At 43.5% G+C, this 22,335-nt stretch overlaps 1 protein-coding gene across 2 annotated transcripts; it reads left to right on the top strand.

Moving 5' to 3' along the window:
• Positions 1-4,165: 4,165 nt before the first annotated feature.
• On the top strand, positions 4,166-20,734 carry MSL3 (MSL complex subunit 3). Of its 2 annotated transcripts, XM_028115042.2 has the most exons (13): positions 4,166-4,317; positions 5,645-5,727; positions 6,119-6,214; positions 6,766-6,866; positions 7,425-7,510; positions 8,097-8,219; positions 9,214-9,374; positions 10,145-10,303; positions 12,016-12,278; positions 12,933-13,042; positions 17,071-17,170; positions 17,646-17,730; positions 20,014-20,734. In XM_028115042.2, the coding sequence occupies exons 1-13, from the start codon at positions 4,216-4,218 to the stop codon at positions 20,111-20,113; spliced, it is 1,569 nt and encodes a 522-aa protein (XP_027970843.1). In that variant the 5' UTR covers positions 4,166-4,215; the 3' UTR covers positions 20,114-20,734. The 2 variants fall into 2 exon arrangements, with proteins under 2 accessions (XP_027970843.1, XP_027970844.1); XM_028115043.2 differs by lacking the exon at positions 10,145-10,303.
• The last annotated feature ends 1,601 nt before the right edge of the window (positions 20,735-22,335 follow it).

The following is a 22,335-nucleotide window of genomic DNA, read 5'->3' as shown; positions in this document are numbered from 1 at the left end:
CTACAATGTAAATAAAAAATCGATACAAAAAAAAAAAACAAAAAAAGAAAGAAAGGAACTACTGTGTATCTATAACCTGAACTGGATCCTGAATTCTCCCAGTTTCCTCAAATGTCTGGCTACAACTCTCCAGGCCAACGGTTCCAATCTTCTCCCACCCTTCTGACTTGGAGTCACTAAGAACAAAGGCTGCCCTTGAACGCCCCTGGAAGAAACCATACCCGGTCCTTCTCACTGCCTGCCAAGACCACAGTCCAACTTCAGGTACCTGAACTTGGGGCCACTTCTCCCAGTTAAAAAGGGCTCCTCCAGACTCTTGGAACTGCACACCAGCTGGAGATCTAAAATTCAATTTGACTAGGGAGGTTCCTCCTCAGAAGCAGATGGCATCTTGAGGTGGACAGCTCCCCCAAGATCACGGATCAAGATCTTCATCTCCAATCCGAACCTTTATTCCTTTTGCCTTTCTGCTACTTGCCTCTTCTCGCTGGTAACGCACAGGAAAATAATGCTCCTTCACTCGGGCAACTATTGCTGAATCTACTGCTAAGGCCATAGCCACACAGCAAAGTCTCTAGACGTTCTTGCTAAGATGGTCTCAGATCATAGAACTGCTTCAGATTACTTACTGGCTGAACAAGGAGGAGCCTGTGCCATAGCAGACACCTCCTGCAGTACCTGGACCAACACGTCTGGTCTCGCAGCAAATGCATTTGATACCAACTGGTTTGGCTCATGGGGACCCTGGCTGAGGAGTATACTTCCGTCTCTTGGTATTATCCTTATACTAAGTCATCATTTTAGTCCTCTGGTATGCTATTTTCTCTTAAAGGTCTTAAGTGCATGTTCACAGCCATCAGCAGCACCTCAGATGGTCTCACCGCAGAGACTTGGAGAAACAGAAACAAGATGAACAGCAAAAACATTTCTTCCACGGATCTGACATCATAACCTATGAGCTTCACAATGAGACAAGAGCAACTTAACTCTGATGGTGACTGAGTGTGGCACAAATACCAAAGTGTTGGTCATTCTCTCACGTATAAGATGACCAAAAGGGGCAAATTGTTAAGTTAATTCAACAAGGAGGCTGTTAGACTGACGTAGCTCTAATGCTTTGGCAGCCTAAAACCTAAGCCTGTAAATTCCTCAAGGTTATGAAATAAAACACTAAGGATAACCAGTCACAAACAGCCAAACTAGTTTTTACGCAACTGCCAATCAAGAACTTCTTTATTTCTGCCTTTTCTCTATAAAAATCTCTCTCTGGGCTCCTGATACTGAAGTACTCAGCACTTCCAGTTTGGTGGTACCTGATTCCAGTGGATTTTTGCTCAAATTCTTAAAGATTTTTAATATGCTTCAGCTGATTATTTAACAAGAGAGATTTCCTCTCTTGAGCTTTTTCTGACACTCTCCCTTCTCCTAGGGAGATGCATGATGCTTACACTTACTTGCCTGCTGCTGTGCCCCTCCTGAAATGTGTCTTCTTTAAGACCAGGGGTAGTATCTGTATTCTACTTTGTGTGTCTAGCATCCAGTACACGGGAGGTTCAATAAATATTTGTTGCACAGGGTACCTGGCTGACTCAGTGGGTAGAGCATGTGACTCTTGATCTCAGGGTTGTGAGTTCAAGCCCCCACGTTGGGAATAGAGATTACTCAAAATATATATATATATATGTGTGTGTGTGTGTGTGTGTGTTCAATGAATGAATGAGGTCAAGGAGAAATGACCAAGAGATGCCAATATTAATGACAAGCATATACCCAACACTTATAATATGCCAGGCACTACACAAACACATGTACACTGAGTAGATTTATTCCTAAAACAACCCAAAGAGGTAGGAGCCACTCTTTTTTTTTTTAAGATTTTATGTATTTATTTAATTGACAGAGAGAGAGAGAGAGAGACAGCGAGAGAGAGAACACAAGCAGGGGGAGTGGGAGAGGGAAAAGCAGGCTTCCTGCCGAGCAGGGAGCCCGATGTGGGGCTCGATGCGGGGCTCGATGCGGGGCTCGATCCCAGGACCCTGGGATCATGACCTGAGCCGAAGGCAGTCGCTTAACCATCTGAGCCACCCAGGCGCCCCGGTAGGAGCCACTCTTATCTTTAAATGTAAGGAAACTGCATCACAGAGACTAATCACTTGCCCAAGGTCACAAACTAGAAGTGATAAGTGTGGCACTGGATCATAGACTCCTCCATGTTCTCTACCTTTGCACGTAAGAGGGAAAAGGATGCTCCACCCACATTAAAGACGGAGACCTCTCTAGTGGTTCCTAATCTAGAGGAGGCCGACAAGGGGTACTGTCACTGGAGGCTTTTGCATTCTTGGACTGTTGAGGGGGAACAGAGGAAAAGGTGTTGCTCAAGGACATAAGAAGGGGTGGAAATGGAGAGAAACAAAGGAAAGCATCTGAAGTCTTGCCCTGCAAGGTTAGAGTCTGGAAAGGAAATCTCCATTCTCCAACAAGAAAAATAAAAATGCTAATATTCAAATGTGGTTTAGCCATGGCAGGCAATTACTTGTGCCCTAGAGCTCCCCCTACTATTTATGGGGAACATCACCACCAAGAGCTCATTCCTGATAAACCACAACCTGAAGAAGGATCACAGCTCCAGTTCTGGTTTCACCACTGTATTATTATAGACACAGCTCACTATCTGCCCATCTTCCCCCAACCTGTCCCTCTCATGGCCCTTATTTTGACCAGTGGATCTATCACTCACCCAACTCATTATGCCAGAAAATCTGGATGCCTCTCAAGATTCCTCCTTCCTTTTCCCCCGTCAAGTCCAATTGGTCACCGAATTTTGGGGGTTCTATTTCATAAATCTGTAATCTGTTCATTCATTCACTAAACATTTATTGTGTGCCAGGAATATGCCCTAATGAACTGGATGAGACTCTCCGCAGCTCTGCCCTCCCAACTTCAAGGAACTGAGCATCTTATGGAGAGCATTTTGGAAACGAACAGCCCATTCTACTGCAGGATACAGTAAATGCATGAAACAGATAAATAGAAGGCTGGGAGGGAATATTGGATGGGTATGTGATTCATGTAGGGAAGCCTGAGGGTTTTTCTCTTGGCAGTGTCCAAGCTGAAATGTAAAGAATGTATATACCAAGAAACCCAGTGAAGGGGAGGGCAAGGGCAAATTTCTGGATGCAGGAATAGACCACGACCTCAGAGCCTCAGAGATGGTCTCTAGGCCAGTCTTAATCCAGTGTAACTACACTCACTACCTAAACACTTTCCATCCCTCAAAAGAAAGCAAAAAATTCGGCACCTTCTTTCCTGTGTCTGGAGGTTTGCCTTTCAAGAGTCTCCCAGCACTTGTCATTTGTTCATCAAGATCTCCTGAGCACCTCACCTCGTTGGTGCAGGTACCTTCTAGAACCAACTTCACAGTACTTTCCCCCTTTGGGGAATTTTCAACGTGTTGCAACAGATCTTGAGGGAGAACTCTTGAGTGCTGGGGGTTGAAAAACCATGCTGAGACTTAAGATGTTAACGACCTGGTTAAGGACCTCTCAGCCTCATTTCCAATGCTCATCCGCTGTCACTGGAGGGCTCCAGGCCTGCCACCTGCTAGTCCCAGCCCAGGTATGCCCCAGGGCTTTCTTCACTCCCTCACCCACCCTTCGCCCATCTAGACCCGACTCCAGCCCGACGTCCTCCTCGCGGAGCCACACTCGGCGGCGCGCAGCTCTGCTAGGATGGCCCACGCGGCGGGGCCAGTGGCTGCTGGAGGGCGGCCGCCGGCTGGCCTCCCCGCCGCCAGCGCCCACCCCAGACAGACTCTCTCCTGGGCGCCTCCCACCCCGGGGCCGGAGAGCGCGCACCCGGCCCGATGACCCCGCGGGCCCAGCCCGCGGCGGCCACCTTTCCCACGAGCGCGGGAGGGGCCGTTCTGCCGGAAGACCACGGCCACGGGTAGCGTTCCCGGCCGCAGTCTTTGCCGAGCCCAACAGGACTCGCGGAGACGCGCTCCGCCGGGAGCGCGCGCGCCCCGCGGCTCCCAGGTCCGGCCACGGCGCGGGGCGGGCCGAGGCGGGACTGAGGGCGGGGCGGCCGCAGCCTCCGCCATTCCCCGCTCCCTCCCCCCACCCCCGCCGCTGCGCGCCACCTCCCCGCCCCCACCCCCCTCCCCCACCGCGCGCGCTCCGCCCGCCCCGGAGCCTCGCCCTCCGCCACGATGAGCAAATGAGCGCGAGCGAGGGCATGAAATTTAAATTCCACTCAGGGGAGAAAGTGCTGTGCTTCGAGCCTGACCCCACCAAGGCGCGAGTGCTGTACGATGCCAAGGTGCCGCCGCGGAGGGACAGGGAGGAGGCGCGGGCCGGGGACCCCGGGACGGGTGGCGGATGCGGGTGCGGACGGCCGCGCGGAGCAGGGGAAGTGGCGGGGCCCGGCGATCCATGCCGGCGCCTCCTCGGCTTGCGCGGCGCCGTGCGTGCAGCAGGGGGCGCTCTCGGGGCGCCGCGCGGGGGAGTCGGGGCCCGGACGCTTCCGCTTCCTCCAGGTGCTGGGCTGCGCACGCGCCATCGGAAACCTCGCGCGTGCAGTGTCGCGAGGTTGGGGCCGCGACGTCGGTTTGCGCACGCGACGCCAGCGAGGGCTGCGCGTCGAGGAGGTCGCTTGCCGGCGGCTTTCACCTTACTGTTAAATCTCAGCATTCTGCGCGGCCCATCGTTACCTGGGCTCCCGTGCGACGCCCTGACTGACCGAGCCAGGTCCTAAGCCGTAGCGCCATAGCACTGGCCGTCGACTCGCGACGTCTTTACATGGGAGGACCAGTCGTGTCTGGGCCTGACCCCTCCTCTAGGCCGCGACTCCCCACCCGAGGGCAGTGTTGACCCGGTAGCTTTCGTCCCTTGGTGTCTTGCAGCATTTAGGTTTTCAGTCCCCGAGTCGCGCCCTGTGCCCGTCTAAGTTTCGGGGACTGGGGGGAGGTAGGGGGAACCGAACCACAACTGCAGCTCCTGGGGCCTGGATTACGAGTGGGCATGGGCACCGCAGTCCGGGGTTGGGGGCTGGCCTCGGGCCCCAGGTGCTTCTGGGCGACTCTGGCCTTAAGGGGACTTCCCAAGGCCTCTAGGCTTTGCGTGTTGTTTTCGGGCTCCGCCCCCGCAGCCTCTGGCTGTTTGCTGTCCAACCTCCCGCCCCGCCTTGAGCTTCCCTAGGGGTAACACGCCTCATTATTTGCCCCAGATGTTCCCTCTAGGGACCCCTCCGGGAGGGATGGCATAATCAGCCAACCGTCCTGGCCCTGGATGCGGCTGAGCAGGGGAGACTACAACTCCCAGAGGTCTCGGGGCTGCAGCTCTCTTGTCTGGCCTGGACGCTTTAGTTAGTGACAAATCGGTCGGCCAATGGCTTCAAAGAAGCTGAACCCAGTCTCAGTATCAGAGACCAATCGCGGGGCGGTTGGAGGGATGTTTCCTATTTTGAGGCATCCACTCAGGAAAAAAAATGGAATTGAAAGGAAAAATGTTTCAACCCAGCTTTCAGTCTAAAAAAGGAGAGAATGCTTTCTTTTCTTTTAAAAAGAGATCTATGATCTAGTGTTCCTGATCTAGCTTCCAGTATTCTGTATGTTGTGTCATTTGCGGACAATATTTCCTGGTTTCAGATTGTCGATGTTATTGTTGGGAAAGACGAAAAAGGCAGAAAGATCCCAGAATATCTGATCCATTTTAATGGTTGGAACAGAAGGTGAGTGTACTTGTTAAACAGGATTGAAAATTGATCATCTTTGCAGCACAAGAACATTGCAAACTTATTTAAGTTTTAGAAACACTTGTAGAAAAGCTCCACTTCCTGTTTCTGCTTTTTTATCAAACCTTGCCTATTCTTTAGAATGATTACTTTAAGTCAATTATATTTGGATTCTCTCTGGGTAATTCCAGAAACCCTAGTTGTTTCTGTGTCTGCGTGAGTTCCTTTTTCAGTTTATTTGCATCTTTTTGTGATTTTAAAATGTTTAAATAGTGTTCTAAAACAAGTACTTCTGGGACACTTCTGTTTCTGTGAGGTGCTTTTAGCAGTTGTTTTGTATCAAACTAAAACTGAATTTTACATGCTTTTCCTTTTTTTGTTTGATTAGCTGGGATAGATGGGCAGCTGAAGATCATGTCCTTCGTGACACCGATGAAAATCGGAGATTACAGCGTAAATTGGCAAGAAAAGCTGTAGCTCGCCTGTAAGAATACAAAAATCGTGACATAAATGTTATTCAGTGTGTTTTCTCTTAGTGTTTAGAACTTTTAAAATATAAAAGTAAAAATATGACAAACACGGCTCATTAATAACTATGTATTTAAAGTGTGTTCGTGAAGAATTGCTCTTGTATTCTAAATGCTGTGTTTTCAGTGTGGTTACTGTTTAATCTTCTGAAGTGGAGATTAACATTTATGTTCTAGGATTTAATGATTTTTAGGTCCTTAGAGAATCACCGTGGTTATATCTTTTTTTCTTTTTTTTTTTAAAGATTTTATTTATTTAATTAGAGAGAATGAGAGATAGAGAGCACGAGAGGGAGGAGGGTCAGAGGGAGAAGCAGACTCCCTGCTGAGCAGGGAGCCCGATGTGGGACTCGATCCCGGGACTCCAGGATCATGACCTGAGCCGAAGGCAGTTGCTTAACCAACTGAGCCACCCAGGCGCCCCAACCGTGGTTATATCTTGTTTGTACTTCAAGACCCATATCAGTCAGCATCAAAATTTATTTCAGTTGTGTTTATTTTCTTTCAGGAGAAGCACAGGAAGAAAGAAGAAGCGTTGCAGGTTGCCTGGTGTTGACTCTGTCTTAAAAAGCCTCCCTGTTGAAGAAAAAGATGAAAATGATGAAAACTGTGAGTGGCTTGACTTCATTTTCTCTGGCTAAAAGAACTTTTACGTAGTCCTTTTATACCACAGGATTGAGGGTAGGAGTCATTGCAATTACAGACAAGGAAACATTTTAATCTCATTACATATAACATGTGCCCCTTTTGTTTTTAACAATTAAAGTAGCGGTCGGTTAGTCCATAATATCTCATCAGTCTTGCGCATGACCACTGCCTTTTCAGCCAGTGTCTTTATTTGTACTAATCCCTCACGTTTTCTTCTTGGCAATTCCTGAGCCTTGGCCCGTTATGAATACAACAGAGAACCGTAGAATCCTAGGTGACTGAACACTTTCAGATCATTAACTTGTGTGGGCTTTGCCTTCATTGAAATTGGTGTTATATTTATCAAAATAAATTTTTATTCTGAAAGGTACAGTATTTGTGTTCAGCATTTAAAATATATACAGGACTACAGTTAATTATTGCCAATAGTAGAACACACGCTCCACCTTAAGAATTATAATTGTAAAGGTTAGGGAAGTATATGATGCCAATTTGCCTGATAGTTTTTGTTTTCCCTAGCAATAAGCAGTTCCTCTGATGACAGTAGTGAAGAAAAGGATGAAGAAATAAGTGAAGAAAGTGATATTGAAGAAAAGACGGAAGTGGTATAAAGTTTCTATTGTAAAAATGCTGTCTTTGGCATGTATTTAGTGGTAAAATTATGTGATAAAATTCTTCAGTTGCAGATCATTTTGTAAAAATGCATTGTTTTAACTAGATATTGTAAAGTTGCACTTGATCTTTAAGGGAAAATAATCCTTATTTATATTTATAGTCACTGTATGAACCTCTTGGTAGCTCTTTTTACCCATAAAGTGTTTTCACAAATCATAGTTACCTATCTCTTTCCATTGAGGCCATGAACTTTATTTTTATAATGGTGATTAGTTTTTAAATCTTGTGTATCAGACTTTGGCATCTTCTGCCTGCCTTCGAAGTTAACATAAGTATCACTGGCAAACTTAAAAGGGGGAGAAGCAAAATTAGCATTGGTAACATAGGTTAGTGCCCTAAAACACATTAACTTTTGGCCTTTAATGTACTTTTCTCTAGGACATGTGGCATTCTGGTATGAATGTTGAGGATTAACCGGGTTTGTTTCATAGTAGGCTCTCCTGTGTTAGTCTTCCTTTGGCTATAGACTCTCTCTCACTGTTACGAGTAGTTAAAAATGAAATTGTGATATTGCAGAAGGAAGAACCGGAGCTGCACACAAAAAGGGAAATGGAAGAAAGAACAATAACTATAGAAATTCCTGAAGTTCTGAAAAAGAAGCTTGAGGATGATTGTTACTATATCAACAGGAGGAAACGGGTATGCAGGCAAAATACATAAAACATGGATTTGTAATAGAGCTTTCATTAGCCGTATTTTACAATCACAGACTCAAACAATTACGAACCTTGTAAGAATGAAATTCATATTTTAAGTTTTGTGCTGAGTTAGGTTTTTAAAGTACTGACAGTACTGCTCTGCTGCTGATTGAATTAAGGCATGCACAGTCTTTCCCAGCGTTGGCTGTCCATTAGAATCCTCTAGGGAGCTTTGTCAAACTCTTTATACCTGGACTTCATTGAGGTGGTTAAGACACGGGGCACCTGGGTGGCTCAGTCAGTTAAGCGTCCTACTTTTGGGTTTTAGCTCAGGTCTTGATCTTGGGGTCGTGAGATCAAGACCCACATCAGGTTCTGCACTCAGTGGGGAGTCTGCTTTGGATTCTCTCACTCCCTGTCCCTCCGTTCCTTCTGCCGCTCCCACTTTACATACGCACATGGACGCTATCTCAAATATTTTAAAGAGAGGTTAAGACATAATTGAGCTGTCATGGAGGCTGACTGTGGCCATAGTCTCCCCAGGTGGCTGTAATTGATCATTAAGATGTGAATCACTGCTTACATTTATTTTTTAAATTTATACTGTAATCTTCATGGGTGATGATTAGTAGAAGCAGTCATAGAGCTTCAAGGCATATTTATTTAAAAGGTTCTCAAACAGGGGTGCCTGGGTGGCTCAGTTGGTTAAGCGACTGCCTTCAGCTCAGGTCATGATCCTGGAGTCCCACATCGGGCTCCCTGCTCAGCAGAGAGTCTGCTTCTCCTTCTCACCCTCCTCCCTCTCATGCTGTCTGTCTCTCATTCTCTCTCTCAAATAAATAAATAAAATCTTTAAAAAAAAAAAAAAAGATTCTCAAACAGAATTGGCTTTACTTTTGAGTTAAAAAATTTATATAGACAAGAGCACTGTTTCTTGGAATATATGGTTTATACAATGAGATGCATGCATCAGATGTCTGTTTTTTTATTAACAGTTAGTGAAACTTCCATGCCAGACCAACATCATAACTATTTTGGAATCCTACGTGAAGCATTTTGCTATCAATGCAGCCTTTTCAGCCAATGAGAGGCCTCGTCACCATCATGCTATGCCACATGCCAATATGAATGTGCATTATATCCCAGCAGAAAAGAAGTGAGTAGTGAGGGAGGGGGGAATTGATGCCTCAGTGGCTCTCTCTTTGTGTATTAGAGAAGTGACTTCCATTTAGAACAGGTGACACTCTTTCTGAAATTTGTGGAGTTCATTTAATATATCACTCAACTTACTAATTCATTTAATAACAAATTTAATACCAAAATATTGTCCCTTTTTCGAAATGCTCAATAACTATTTAGGTATCTGGTCTGGATATATTGAGTATGCGCTGCCTCAACACCAAGACCAGTCTTTTTCAGTGATATAATATAGGGAGATAACTCTTTGTCCTTAAGCACCAGAATGGGCAAAGAAAATTTTATCAAAGCTTATTTACAAATAGGTTTTTATTCGGGCAGGATAATCGTGTTCATAGCCTGCCTTGTGCATGTGACCCAGCTGGATTAGAGTCAGACAGGCAGATTGTTTGATTTGAAACAAGTATTAGGATTAGTTCATCATGTCTACCCCCTTCAGCTCCCAGTAATTGGGGCCTGTCCACCTTCTGCAGCACAGGCTGCTCGGGCTCCTTGTGTTCAGTGCAATAAGTTAAAACTACTGGTGTATTTTTTTCACTTTATATTATAGATCAATGTTTCCATTTAATTTTTTGTTGGCAGCGTCTAGAAACTCATTGTATTCTCTATAAGTGTGGGTATAATATATAGCATTTAAGTTTAATGCTCTGCCTTATTAAAAACATGCAACTTCATTATGACGTTTTGGAAAATATTTACTGCAATCCTGATCTCTTCTTACTCTCCTAGTGTTGACCTTTGTAAGGAGATGGTAGATGGATTAAGAATAACCTTTGATTACACACTCCCACTCGTTTTACTCTATCCATATGAACAAGTTCAGTATAAAAAGGTGACTTCATCCAAGTTTTTTCTTCCAATTAAGGAAAGTGCCACAAACACTAACAGGTAAGTTAGAGAGTCTGCAGTTTGACTATCAGATGTCAGCAACCGAATAGTTGACTCTGTCTTTGAAGATTTCCATCTAATGCTATGGGGCCAACAGATTTGGAGGAGGAGATTGAAGAGTGGAGTTTTTTCCTGGGGAAGCTAAGTCGTCATTCACTTTCAAATGGCTCTAAAATATTTTATCAAGTGAAGATTCCAGTGTGAGAACTTGGTTTGATTTTGAGCAGCTAACCTGTCTTTCCAAAGACAAATGGAATGAAGAAGGCACAGGCTGAGAAGGGCAGAAGATGTGGGTTTGAATTTAGCTCCTTCACTTACTGGCTATGTGACTTGAGGAGATGCCTTCTGAGGCTCTTCCTTTTGCCTCTGCACAATGGAAAGAACAGCTGCCTCCTTGGGTAGTTATTAAAGGAGAAAGTTCACAAAGGGCTGGCAACCTTTTGCCTTTAACTAAAGATTAGTTCCTTTCCTGCTCTGCTGTGTCACTACTTTCTTTCCTCGGTCACCAAGCATGCCTAAATCTCTATTGTTTGGTTGGGGGAGTGGGGGGCAGAAATTCCCAACCTGAAGTCTGTACCTTCACCTGTATAAGCTGCTTCCCTATCTTCCTATGCCTCTCTTCCTGAGAATGGCCTGTTCTCATGATTTCCACTTCTTCTGCTCTTGCCTACTTTATGCTCTGCCTTTGTCTACCAACTGCCCCTGCTAACTCTGCTCCCCAAGACAGGGTACTAACAACTTCCCACTTGTCACACGCCATGCTCTGCTTTGGCCGTCTTTCCCCACCATCCCCTTCTCCCTTCCCTTCATGGCTCTTTGCTCCTGGTTCTCTGTCTGCCTCATGATCATCTCTTAGCCTGCCTGCCTTCCTCTCCCATTGGTTTCGCCCTATGTGAGAGGCATGTGCAACTCACTGGGGACCTGTGTTGATGTTCCCCATGCCCTACTCCAAATCTTAAGGTTGCCAGTGTCCAGGGTGGACTGTGTGTTCCACAAAGCTTGGCGGATGTGTGTGGCTTTTCTTTCTAGTCTTGTGAGTAGTTACGATGTGGTGAGATAGCATGGTATTCTTACTCTGTTTATTAAAAAAGTAAACTTTTATTGAAGTATAGTTGACACAATGTTAACATTACCTTCAGATGCAGAACACAGTGATTGCATTCTCTATGTTATGCTATGCTGCTCACCACACGTGTAGCTACCATAGTAATCTATTCTCTTGACGAGATCATTCTTTGTGGTGGAGGGTCCTGGGCATTGTAGGTTGTTGGGCAGTAGCCCTGGCCTCTACCCGCTAGATGCCAGTAGCACTTTGCCAGTTGTGACAAGCAAAACAGCACGGTCTCCAGATAAGTGCCACTGTCCCTGGTAGGGCAAAATGACTCCCAGTTGAGAACTATTGCTCTAAGACAAATACAAAAGGGGCATCACAATCTTTAATGCCAGCATGCCTTGCAGAGTTATCAAGAGGATTTTAAATGATCAAGTATGTTTGGTTACTCTTTAAGAAAACACTTGTTTTGCCACATTCGAAAGTAAAAGTTTGTAATTCTCCTGGAGTGGAGTCCAGAGTGTTTTCTGTTCTGTCTGAAGGAGGACATTTAAGAACTGCTCCAGGTTTTGCAGAGATTCTGTGGGCCAGGGGTGGGTGTGTGTGTGTGTGTGTGTGTGAGAGAGAGAGAGAGAGAGAGATGTTCTCTCCTCTTCCGTAGGAACCAAGAGGAGCTCTCTCCAAGCCCACCTTTGTTGAATCCATCCACACCGCAGTCCACGGAGAGTCAGCCCACCACAGGTGAACCAGCCACCCCCAAAAGGCGCAAAGCTGAACCAGAAGCCTTGCAGTCTCTGAGGCGGTCCACACGGCACTCTGCCAACTGTGACAGGCTGTCTGAGAGCAGCGCCTCGCCTCAGCCCAAGCGCCGGCAGCAGGACACGTCCGCCAGCATGCCAAAGCTGTTCCTGCATCTGGAAAAAAGTAGGTCCATTCTCAGGTGTGGGAAAGCCATTCACTCTGTGCGTGGCCTGTGCCAGTCACTGCTCTCCTGACGGGAGTCCAGCCAACAAGAGAGGCTGGGAGAGGAATGGGGATGAATGTACAGTCACACCCAGATTCACCCACTCAGCTGTGGGAAATCCACTGAGGAGTTTGGCTCCAACCAAGGCTCACAAGGCACTTTCCCTATGGCATAGAGAGAGGAGTCACCACACCTTCAGCTCTGCAGTTGGATGTTTGGCTGGTTTAGCTGTGTCTCCTGGGTCTGGTAGCAGTAGCTCCCCATTCCCTCCCCCCAGCCCTAATCTATCCTGCTAGGCGACCACTAGTTACTTCCTGTCCCTATGGATTTTGCCTCTTCTAGGCATCAGTTCCTTTCAGTCGAATAGTGACCTTTTGTCTGTGGCTTCTTTCACTTAGCATAATGTTTTCAAGGTTCATCATGTTGTAGCATATATCCGTACTTGTTTCCTGTTTTTTCCCCCCAAGTAATTCAGGTACTGTTTTTTATGATAGGAAAATATCATATATGATTGTTAAAGATTAATAATTTCTTTACTGTAACAGTCATCCGGCAGTCTAATTCAGTTGCTCTGTGATTTACAAGCGAATAATTAACATCTTTTCCTTTTGAAGAGACACCTGTGCATAGCCGATCATCCTCACCAGTTCCTCTGACCCCTAGCAAGGAAGGGAGTACAGTGTTTGCTGGCTTTGAAGGCAGAAGAACTAATGAAATAAATGAGGTAAAGCGCTACTGTTGCTGGCCATCCCCAGTGAGGCCTGCCTTCTATTGTGCTTAAGCCCTGTGAGCCAGAATCCGGTTTCCTTAGAAACACCGTTGCCCTTGCTGTGGATATTAACAAAATGCTTCATACGATGATGTTTAATATTGGTTTTGTTTTCTAAAATGAGAAAGTCGCTAGAATTCCAGCCCTGTGTTTATGGTCATCTTTTAAATAAGCACAAGTTTTGAAATATGAGTATTTTCATTTTATGCATTTTATGCGCACTTGTTCTACAGAGGTCCAGAGAGTAAATATTTTAAGCCTTGTGGGCCAAACAGTCTCCTTCAAGACTACCCAATTCCAAAAGCATCCATAGACACTATGTAAATGAATGGGCATACTGTGTTCCAATAAAACTTTATTTATGGACACTGAAATTTGAATATCATAATTTTCGTGTTATGAAATATGGTTCTTTTGGGTTTTCCCAACTATCTAAAAATACAAAATCCATTGTTAATAGCAGTACCGGTAGCCATCTCTTTGAGGGTGTGCCAGGAACTTGACCTAAATCACCTCAGATTTTCTAGAACAGCCTTGCCACCGGGTTTCCATTTTACAAGTGAGGAAACTTTTCATTTTAAAAATTCTGTTTTGGGGGCGCCTCGGTGGCTCAGTCAGTGGAGCGTCTGCCTTCGGCTCAGGTCATGATCCCAGGGTCCTGGGATGGAGCCCCGCGTCGGGCTCCCTGCTCAGTGGGGAGTCCGCTTCTCCCTCTCCCTCTGCTGCTCCCCCTGCTTGTGCACTCTCTGTCTGTCTGTCAAATAAATAAAATCTTTTAAAATAAATAAAAATAAAAATTCTGTTTTTGGGGCGCCTGGGTGGCTCAGTCGTAAAGCGTCTGCCTTCGGCTCGGGTCATGGTCCCAGGGTCCTGGGGTTGAGCCCAGAGTGGGGCTCTCTGCTCAGCGGGGAGCCTGCTTCTCCCTCTCCCTCTGCCTGCCGCTCCTCCTGTTTGTGCTTGCTCTCTCTGTCAAATAAATAAATAAAATCTTTAAAAAAAAATTCGGTTTTTAGGGCTAGTTAATTGATGTGTAGGTAGTGAGTTTTGGAGGTTCAGGAGATGTCTTGGTCTACTGGGATATTGTATGAATCTCACCTAGGAGGTAGGATTTCCCTGTTTTCTGTGCGTAGGGGAGCTAGCTTTACTAGGGAGAGAGAACATTTAATGATGAGAGTTGGCAAACTTTTCCTGTAAAGGGTCGGATTACAAATATTTTCAGGGTTGCGTACTATACAGTCTCTTTTGAGATTATCCAACTCTGCTGTTGCATGAGAGTTACTCATAAATGAATGGGTGTGGCTCTGTGCCCCCCAAATTTATTCATGCACGCTAGTAATTGAATTTCATATGATTTTCACGTCATGAAATATTTATTCATGTGATTTTATTAACCATTTAAAAATATAACAATCATTTTCAGCACAAGGGGGTTGGGCTGGATTTGGCAGAAGGCCTTAGTTGGCTGACCCCGATAGAAAAGCTGGAAAACTTAATTTGTTTTACAATGACAATGAGGGAAAGTTAGGAAATTCCTATTACAGCAGTCTCTAAGGTCCTGTTTTTCAGACAAGGCCCTGCACGTGTTATTAAGGGGAGTCCTGTTTCTTTTAAAAGGCACATGAATATCAGGCAAGGCCATTCCCACTCAGGCCACCGTCTAGTGGTTATAGGTACAGCTGCAAGCTCTAGTAGGAGAGAATTTCTAGTAACACAGGCTCTCCACAGTGACTCTCAAACCAAACAGGAGACCTTAGGGAATTCCCACCTTTGTGAGTGCCTCTGTCTCTGTGTTTTAACAAAAGCTCTGCATCCAAATCACCTGAGACTCTCTGTTCACTGACCTACTGCATCAGGGTAGGGTCTGGATGTACACATTATGATTCACAGGTGGTTGTCTATATACCCCAGTTGAGAATCCCTCTGCTAGAAACCTGTTTTCCCCCATGAAATTTATCTTTGGTAAATAGAAGGTGATAATACTGCATTGAAATGCGGAGTTGAATAAGTGAGGTAGGCTGGCCTGCTAACTAGCCAAATGACCAGCTTTTGCAACATTGTGTGTGTCATGGTTCCAATTATTGCAGATTCCCCTATGTTAACTTCAAGTATCACTGTCAAAACAGTTGCCAAGCTTCAGTTGTGTGCACCACAGGCTGAGGTGCTGGGCATGGAATAAAAATGCTGAAACCAAATCCCTGCCTTCAGTAATCTATACCACAGATGGGTGGGGTAGGTGAGGCCAGGGCTGAAGCTCAGACTTCCAGCATGGAGCCATACAGAACCATGGTGAGACTTACTCGCTTCTCCAATTTCATTGTGTTAAATTGAGTGCATCAGCTTTTCTGGGGTGGTTTTGGCATCCTTCTGCCTTGTCTTATAGAGGATTTTCTTTGGTCCTACTATATTTCCAGATTAAACTTGACTGATCCCAAAAGGCAAGGCAGCATCTTAGTAAAATAGTCGTATAATTTGCTGAAGTATTTCTGTGGAGGCTCATCAGAGAGCTTTTAAATACAACTCTGACTTTAACAAAAGCCTGAAATCTACCCACAGTTCTGAAATTTAGAAAGAAGGAAAAGAAAGCGGTTACCAAGGTTGAAGTCTATTTTCGCTTGATTCAATGGTTCAGATTAGTTTCCAAAGTGAATCAATTATATCAGGAAATTAGGGAATCTTAAAACAATGGTAATATTACTCACAACATGTTTGGGTTACTTTTTACTACTATATTCTCTAATATAGTATGATTTCCTATAAAGGAAAAGGTACAGAATGACCAAAACAGTTAAGCTAATTTATAGGTAATAGCTGTTGAGAATTGGGAAATCAAATATTTCCTTAATCTTACTTTAGTCTCCCTTCCCCCTACACACACACTTTTTTTTTTTAAGATTTTATTTATTTGACAGAGAAACAGCGAGAGAGGGAACACAAGCAAGGGGAGTGGGAGAGAGAGAAGCAGGCTTCCCACCGAGCAGGGAGCCTGACGCGGGGCTCGATCCCAGGACCCTGGGATCATGACCTGAGCCTAAGGCAAACGCTTAACTGACTGAGCCACCCACCTGCCCCCACACTTTATTTTTATAAATTTGTTTTTATTTTGACATGGAGCCATATTTTTTCCTCTACATGCAATTTATTGTTACAACTTTTAAGGGATGAGAAGTATCTCCATGTTGCCAAGGAAGGTGGATCCTCACGTGATTGAAAAGACAAAAATGTTTTGAAAAGATTGTAGGAAACTATCAGATATATGCTAATATATAATCAATATGGAAAATGCATACGTTTATCCTCCCAAACTGCCTAAATCATAATTTCACCAGTAAGAAATGGACATTTAACATTTTGGTATATACTTCTTGGTAGTTCTGTGTATTTACATAATAATTATACACATTATATTGTGTATTTTTTCCAAGTCATATTGAACTTCGTTATTTTGTAGCTTGATCCTTTTCAACATAATGCATTATACTCTCCTATATGCCAAGATCATGCCCTTAGGGTGCCTGGGTGGCTCAGTTGGTTAAGCGACTGCCTTCGGCTCAGGTCATGATCCTGGAGTCCCGGGATCCAGTCCCGCATCGGGCTCCCTGCTCGGCAGGGAGTCTGCTTCTCCCTCTGACCCTCTTCCCTCTCGTGCTCTCTCTCTCTCATTCTCTCTCTCTCAAATAAATAAATAAAATCTTTAAAAAAAAAAAAAGATCATGCCCTTAAAGAGCTTCATGGGAAAGTTAGAGGGGTGGCTTTCAAAATTCCACATTGGTTTGTTGTTACTGTTTACTCCCATTTTCTGGCCCAGCTGTGAAGCAACTCCTAAGTTGCTAGAAGGACAGGAAGCTTGGGAGTGAAAATGTGACACTCAATTTGAGATGAGAACCTCAAAGCATGTGTATTTCTGCTGGGATTCCAAATTTTGAGATCTCTTGATAACAGTGTTAAGCAGGAATTGAATGATTTGTTGTTATATCTTTTCTCAGGTCCTCTCCTGGAAACTTGTACCCGACAGTTACCCCCCAGGTGACCAGCTGCCTCCACCCTCTTACATTTATGGGGCACAACACTTGCTACGATTGTTTGGTAAGAAATCCTGGTCCCTGCTTCCTTCTGCCTTCCCCCACCCTTTCCCCTCCACTTTGGGGTTTTTTTTAATCTATTTTTTTTTTTTGTAATCTCTACACCCAGTGTGGGGCTTGAACTTATGACCCTGAGATCAAAAGTCACATGCTTTTCCAACTGAGCCAGCCAGGCACCCCTCCACTTTGGTTTTAATATCCTTGTTAGTTTATGTACGTCTCATGGTAATTTTGAGGGTCTAAGAAAAATCATTGAAAATGACCTCTTAAAAAAAGGCACTGAATGAATCTTAAATTTCATAAAAATTGTCTTTATACCATTTGTACCACTGTACTGTGTTAAATAAGAGTTTTTGGGTTTTTTTGATAATGTAGATGTTAATTTCAGTTTAAATAGGATAAACAAGGACCCTCAGTGTGTCCTGCTCATTGCCGGAGTCTGCCAATTGTAAATGGTTCCGGTTTTATTTTTAATGCAGTGAAACTTCCAGAAATCCTTGGAAAGATGTCCTTTTCTGAGAAGAATCTGAAGGCTTTACTGAAGCACTTTGATCTCTTTCTTAGGTATTTAAATTTGTTTGTAAAAACTTACCTCTGCTGCCTTATATATGACTTTCCTGAACTCCTCCATAATAGATGTGGAAGCTAGTTCTGTGGTATTTTAAATAGTCACACTATTAGCTAAGTATGATTGATTCTGTAATTGTCACATCAGGGGTTTTTGGCTGTTTCCTTTTTCTGTAATTTATTGTGTAGAGATAAAATTTTTTGTGTCACTAGAAGAATCCAGTTGGGTAACTGTGAATAGAAAATTTTTTACAGTAGAAGTGATGAGATTGATAATTTAAATTTTTTATTCAGAAGTACCTTATATTAGACTTTTCTTTGTTGCATATACATAAACTAACCTAAATATTAGCTTTTACAGGTTGAATTTTTGTGTTTAGAGTTAAGATAAATGACCAGTACATGCTGACAGTTTGTAAACTCAGAGAAAGGTATTGTTTCCTTCATCCGACAGAGCCAGTCATTATATCTTAGGATCATTTGGCCTGAGGCTCTGCCCCCTACTCCTTGCACCATGCTGTGGGCCCCAGACTCCCTTGTGCCTGGGGCCCAGCTCTCTCCCACCCAGATGTTTATTGACCAGTTCCTCTGGTTGGTGTTCAAGGCTGCTCATCACACTGCCTTACCCAGCTCATCTATCTGCCTGATGTTACTTCTTCCTTTTCTGTAAGGGGGTACCTCTTCCTTGTAGTCAGGCTTCAACCTGCAAGAACTAAACAAGTAGGATTTATCAGTGTGGAAAGTATTCCAGGCAGAGAAATAGGTTTTCGGAGTTTTTAAAGGATATTTTTATGTAGACGTTTTGAGTAAAGCGTCCGTGAGTGAAATGAGACTTTATTACATGTTATTAGAAACAATTATGAAAAATATACTCTTCCCTTCCAACCTCCCCCTCAAACACACAATTCTATTTGGCATAAAGACTGTGTAGGCCAAAATCAAATAATGCCAATAAAATATGAAGAATGGCTGCAAGTTATAGCATAGGAAAGCCTGCTGATTTTGAGGTATGCCCAATACAAAATAGAAATTAGGGTTTTAAGAATTAACTTAGAAAGATTTACAAATACAGGAATTGATTTTGAAAATGTATCCAAAACGTCAATTAGAGAATCGGTGGACTCAATAATCACCTTAAGAATGGCAGAGTCCAAAGAAGAAGGAGTTAACTATCTAATGAATTTTGACTCAGTTTTTACTAAAGAAGGTATTGGGTTTATCGTTACATTTTTAGGAATTTGGACAGGTGGAAAGAGGCTGGAGAAACAAGCATGAAACTAAATTAGCTTTGTGGTTAATATGGCCCATGTGAGAATGTTTAAGCCCCACTGTGGCAAAATCTTTGACACTTCAGATGCAAGATAGCATCTGCATAATGTGAACTTTTGAATGACTGGCCTCATTATAACGTTCATCATCAGACATAAGTCAGCCTTGTTTATGAGTTTTGCTACTATAAGCTGGAACTGTAACACCTTTTGGAATGGCAAATTAGGACCCAGATACTCTTTACTATTTATACTATTCAATTTTGGTTTAGCTTAGCCTGTAGAAAGTATTGGGAATTTCTCAAGTGACATTTGTTGAGTTTATAGCTTTAAAAAAAAAGATTTTATTTATTTATTGGAGAGAGAGCACAAGCATGAGCAGGGGGAAGGGCAGAGGGAGAAGCAGGCTCCCCGCTGAGCAGGGATTCCCAACACAGGACTCTGTGGATCATGACCTGAACCGAAGGCAGACACTTAACTGACTGAGCCACCCAGGTGCCCCGAGTTTATAGTTTTTTATAGTTTTAGAGAGCATGCACAAGCAGGGGGAATGGCAGGCAGAGGGAGAGGGAGAAGCAGGCTTTCCGCCAGAGCAGGGAGCCCAATGCAGGGCTCGATCCCAGGACCCTGGAATCATGACCTGAGCTGAAGGCAGACGCTTAACCGACTGAACTACCCAGGCGCCCCAATATTGGTTTTATAACAGGAAAATGCAGTACTCGTCAGAACCAGTTTGTTTTTTTTTTTTTTAACAGTGTTTGTATAATGAAGCCTGCCACCTAGTGGAGCTTAGGTTCTATTCTCTTTGTACACTTGATAGTGAAAGGATCCCAATGAAATAGTAATTAATGTAGAAGCCAGATATACCTAGAAATCAAAATTATGTTCAGTTTTTTTCCTTTGGAATACCAAAAAAAGGTGAAATGTTCGAATGGTTGCAAGTTAAAATTTTGCTTGCTTGTGTTGAGTCCTCACTGTAAAGATCATCAGGGCCATTTTCTTCTTTTCCCAGGTTTTTGGCAGAGTATCATGATGACTTCTTTCCAGAGTCGGCCTATGTTGCTGCCTGTGAGGCGCACTATAGCACCAAGAACCCCAGGGCGATTTATTGAAGTTTTGATGGTTCTAGAAGAACAGCTTCTCTGTCTAGCTCTGTGCTCTAGGTTCCCATTGAAGATCTAGGGAGATGGGGGACCTTCTTTACAGAGCTGACACAACACCCACCCTTGGGGGCTCTGGCAGAGGTGGGCCCATTTGTTTGAGTTGCTTACATACTGTAGTTATTTCTGTTAAGGTTTATTTCCTAGGTGCCTGACCAGCCTCCAGCATGAGACCCTTGCCACTGTTCATGTCATCTGTGACAGCAGGAAAAGAGCAGCTGTGTTCACAGTGAAGCGTTAATAAGAGCATGTGTAGGTCAGGCTGTTTCAGTAGCTGTTGGAATTAATTCGTTAGCAATAACCACGTTTTTTAGTTATTTGTTAGCATTAAGCAAAATTGTTTTCCAAATTGTTTTCATTCTTGTGATGAGGCTCAGCGAGTCTGTCCAACAAATTTTAGTTTTGCTTGGAAATCACAAAGTAGTCCCAAAATATTTTAGAGGGAATTGATATCGATGGCAAAAGAAAATTTGCAGTCACACATTTGCTTGTTACAGTTCCTTTTCTCCAAAACCTTATTTTTGGTAATCTAAATAAAGTGTTGCCTCTCTTGTTTGAGATTTTACAGCTATACTTTGTTGTGTAATGTTATGGTTCCCTTTCTGTAAAACCTTATTTTTGGTGATCTAAATAAAGTGTTGCCCATCTTGTTGCAAAGAACCAGGAGTTTTCACTCTGGCCTTGTCCTCTTTGTTGCAAAGGAACAGTGAAGTAATCTCTTGACTCATAACTTTTTGTTTTATTTTGTTTTACTTTTGTGCCTTTTTTTGCTAAGGCCTTTTGTTTTCTATCCCTCTTTGATTTTGCCCCACTTGGTGGCTTGACCAGAAGAAGGTGGCTACTGGGAGTCAGCGCAGTTTTTTGCTATCTTGCTGCTGCCCTCTGAGGTCGTCTGGGGCCAACACATTTATCCTCGTGCACCATTGCCAGCTGATGATCTCTGCAGTCACCCTTCTGATCCTCATTTTAGTCTCTCATGTGCCCCCTTCTCCCCCAGGATGCTTAAAAGGAAAACATTAACATGATGAATGTGATACTTAACTGCAAGGTTTGGCAGTTTAGGAAAATAACAGCTTAAAAAATGATGAGAGGAGGATAACATAATAATTTTTATGAAAATGGCCTAGACATTTAAGAAAGTTGTAACTCAAAGGGATCCCAGTACCGTACAAGCCTTGACTATAGCACCTGCCTTTTCTTGTAGTTCAGTTCAGTTGACCTTAACTTCCAAAGGCCATTGGTCATGAATGACAAAGGCCACAGGGGATTTTTTAAAAATCTGAAATGGTTCAGTGGTTCCATCAAAGAGATTTCTGCATATACTGACCAGTGAGATTCAGAACCTGTAAATCAGAGTAGACATCATCTTAGTGTGGGGTTAGTAGCTAAGTAAGACTCAGGTTTTGGGTGTCTAATCAGGAATAGCACTGAGTTCATACTATGTTTCATCTCCATTTGGTTTATGCAGTGCCTCTTCAATTAAATCTGGTGCACCTGCAGTGTGCTCTAAATTGCTGAAAAAGTTTAATCAGTAATTATTCATGGCCTGGAAAAGAAAAAAAAAAAATTCCCCTTACAAGAATCTCCTTGTTTAACGTCTCCAGTGAAATGAACACAGACCATCTCTGGGAACATTTATACAGTTGTATACCTTGAGTTTACAATTCATTTTCTAATAATGAAAAGTTTTCGTCCTACAAGGCATTTCCTAATCATAACTTCCTTTAAGCTAATTATTTGCAGCTTTGGTTGATTTAAAGAACTTCAAAATATCCCTTTATTATATATCATTAATCGTTTTTTCAAATAATCAGTTAAAAATATGATTTAAATGTCTAGACCGTTCTTCTAAAAATTCTACGTTATCTTCCTCTTGTCAGTTTTTAAATTGTTATTTTCCTACACTGCCAAACCTTGCAGTTAAGTGTCACACTTATCATGTTAATGTTTTTCTTTTAAGTCATTTAAAGGTATATTGAAAATAATATTTCAATAACTTGTATATCAGGTCCTCGTACTAGGACTTTGAAAAGAACATTTGAGAACAAAAAAAACCACTTCTGTCTGAACAAAAGTAGATTTATAAATCATTCCGTAGTACCGGGGTGCCTGGGTGACTCAGTCGTTAAGCGTCTGCCTTCAGCTCAGGTCATGATCCCAGGGTCCTGGGATCA

The sequence above is a fragment of the Eumetopias jubatus genome, unplaced genomic scaffold, assembly GCF_037043125.1.
Source record: "Eumetopias jubatus isolate StellerSeaLion01/CBP00866 unplaced genomic scaffold, mEumJub1_p1.0 scaffold_11, whole genome shotgun sequence".
Lineage (NCBI taxonomy): Eukaryota > Metazoa > Chordata > Mammalia > Carnivora > Otariidae > Eumetopias > Eumetopias jubatus.
This window is presented reverse-complemented; position numbering and strand designations above follow the sequence as displayed.

What these genes read in the sequence shown, in the direction of transcription:
- MSL3 (XM_028115042.2), top strand. Translation starts at nt 4,216, where the DNA reads ATGAGCGCGAGCGAGGGCATGAAATTTAAATTCCACTCAGGGGAGAAA. An exon ending in TATATCCCAGCAGAAAAGAA is followed by an intron (nt 9,375 to 10,144) that starts GTGAGTAGTGAG and finishes TTACTCTCCTAG; the next exon opens with TGTTGACCTTTGTAAGGAGA. An exon ending in GTTCCTGCATCTGGAAAAAA is followed by an intron (nt 12,279 to 12,932) that starts GTAGGTCCATTC and finishes TTCCTTTTGAAG; the next exon opens with AGACACCTGTGCATAGCCGA.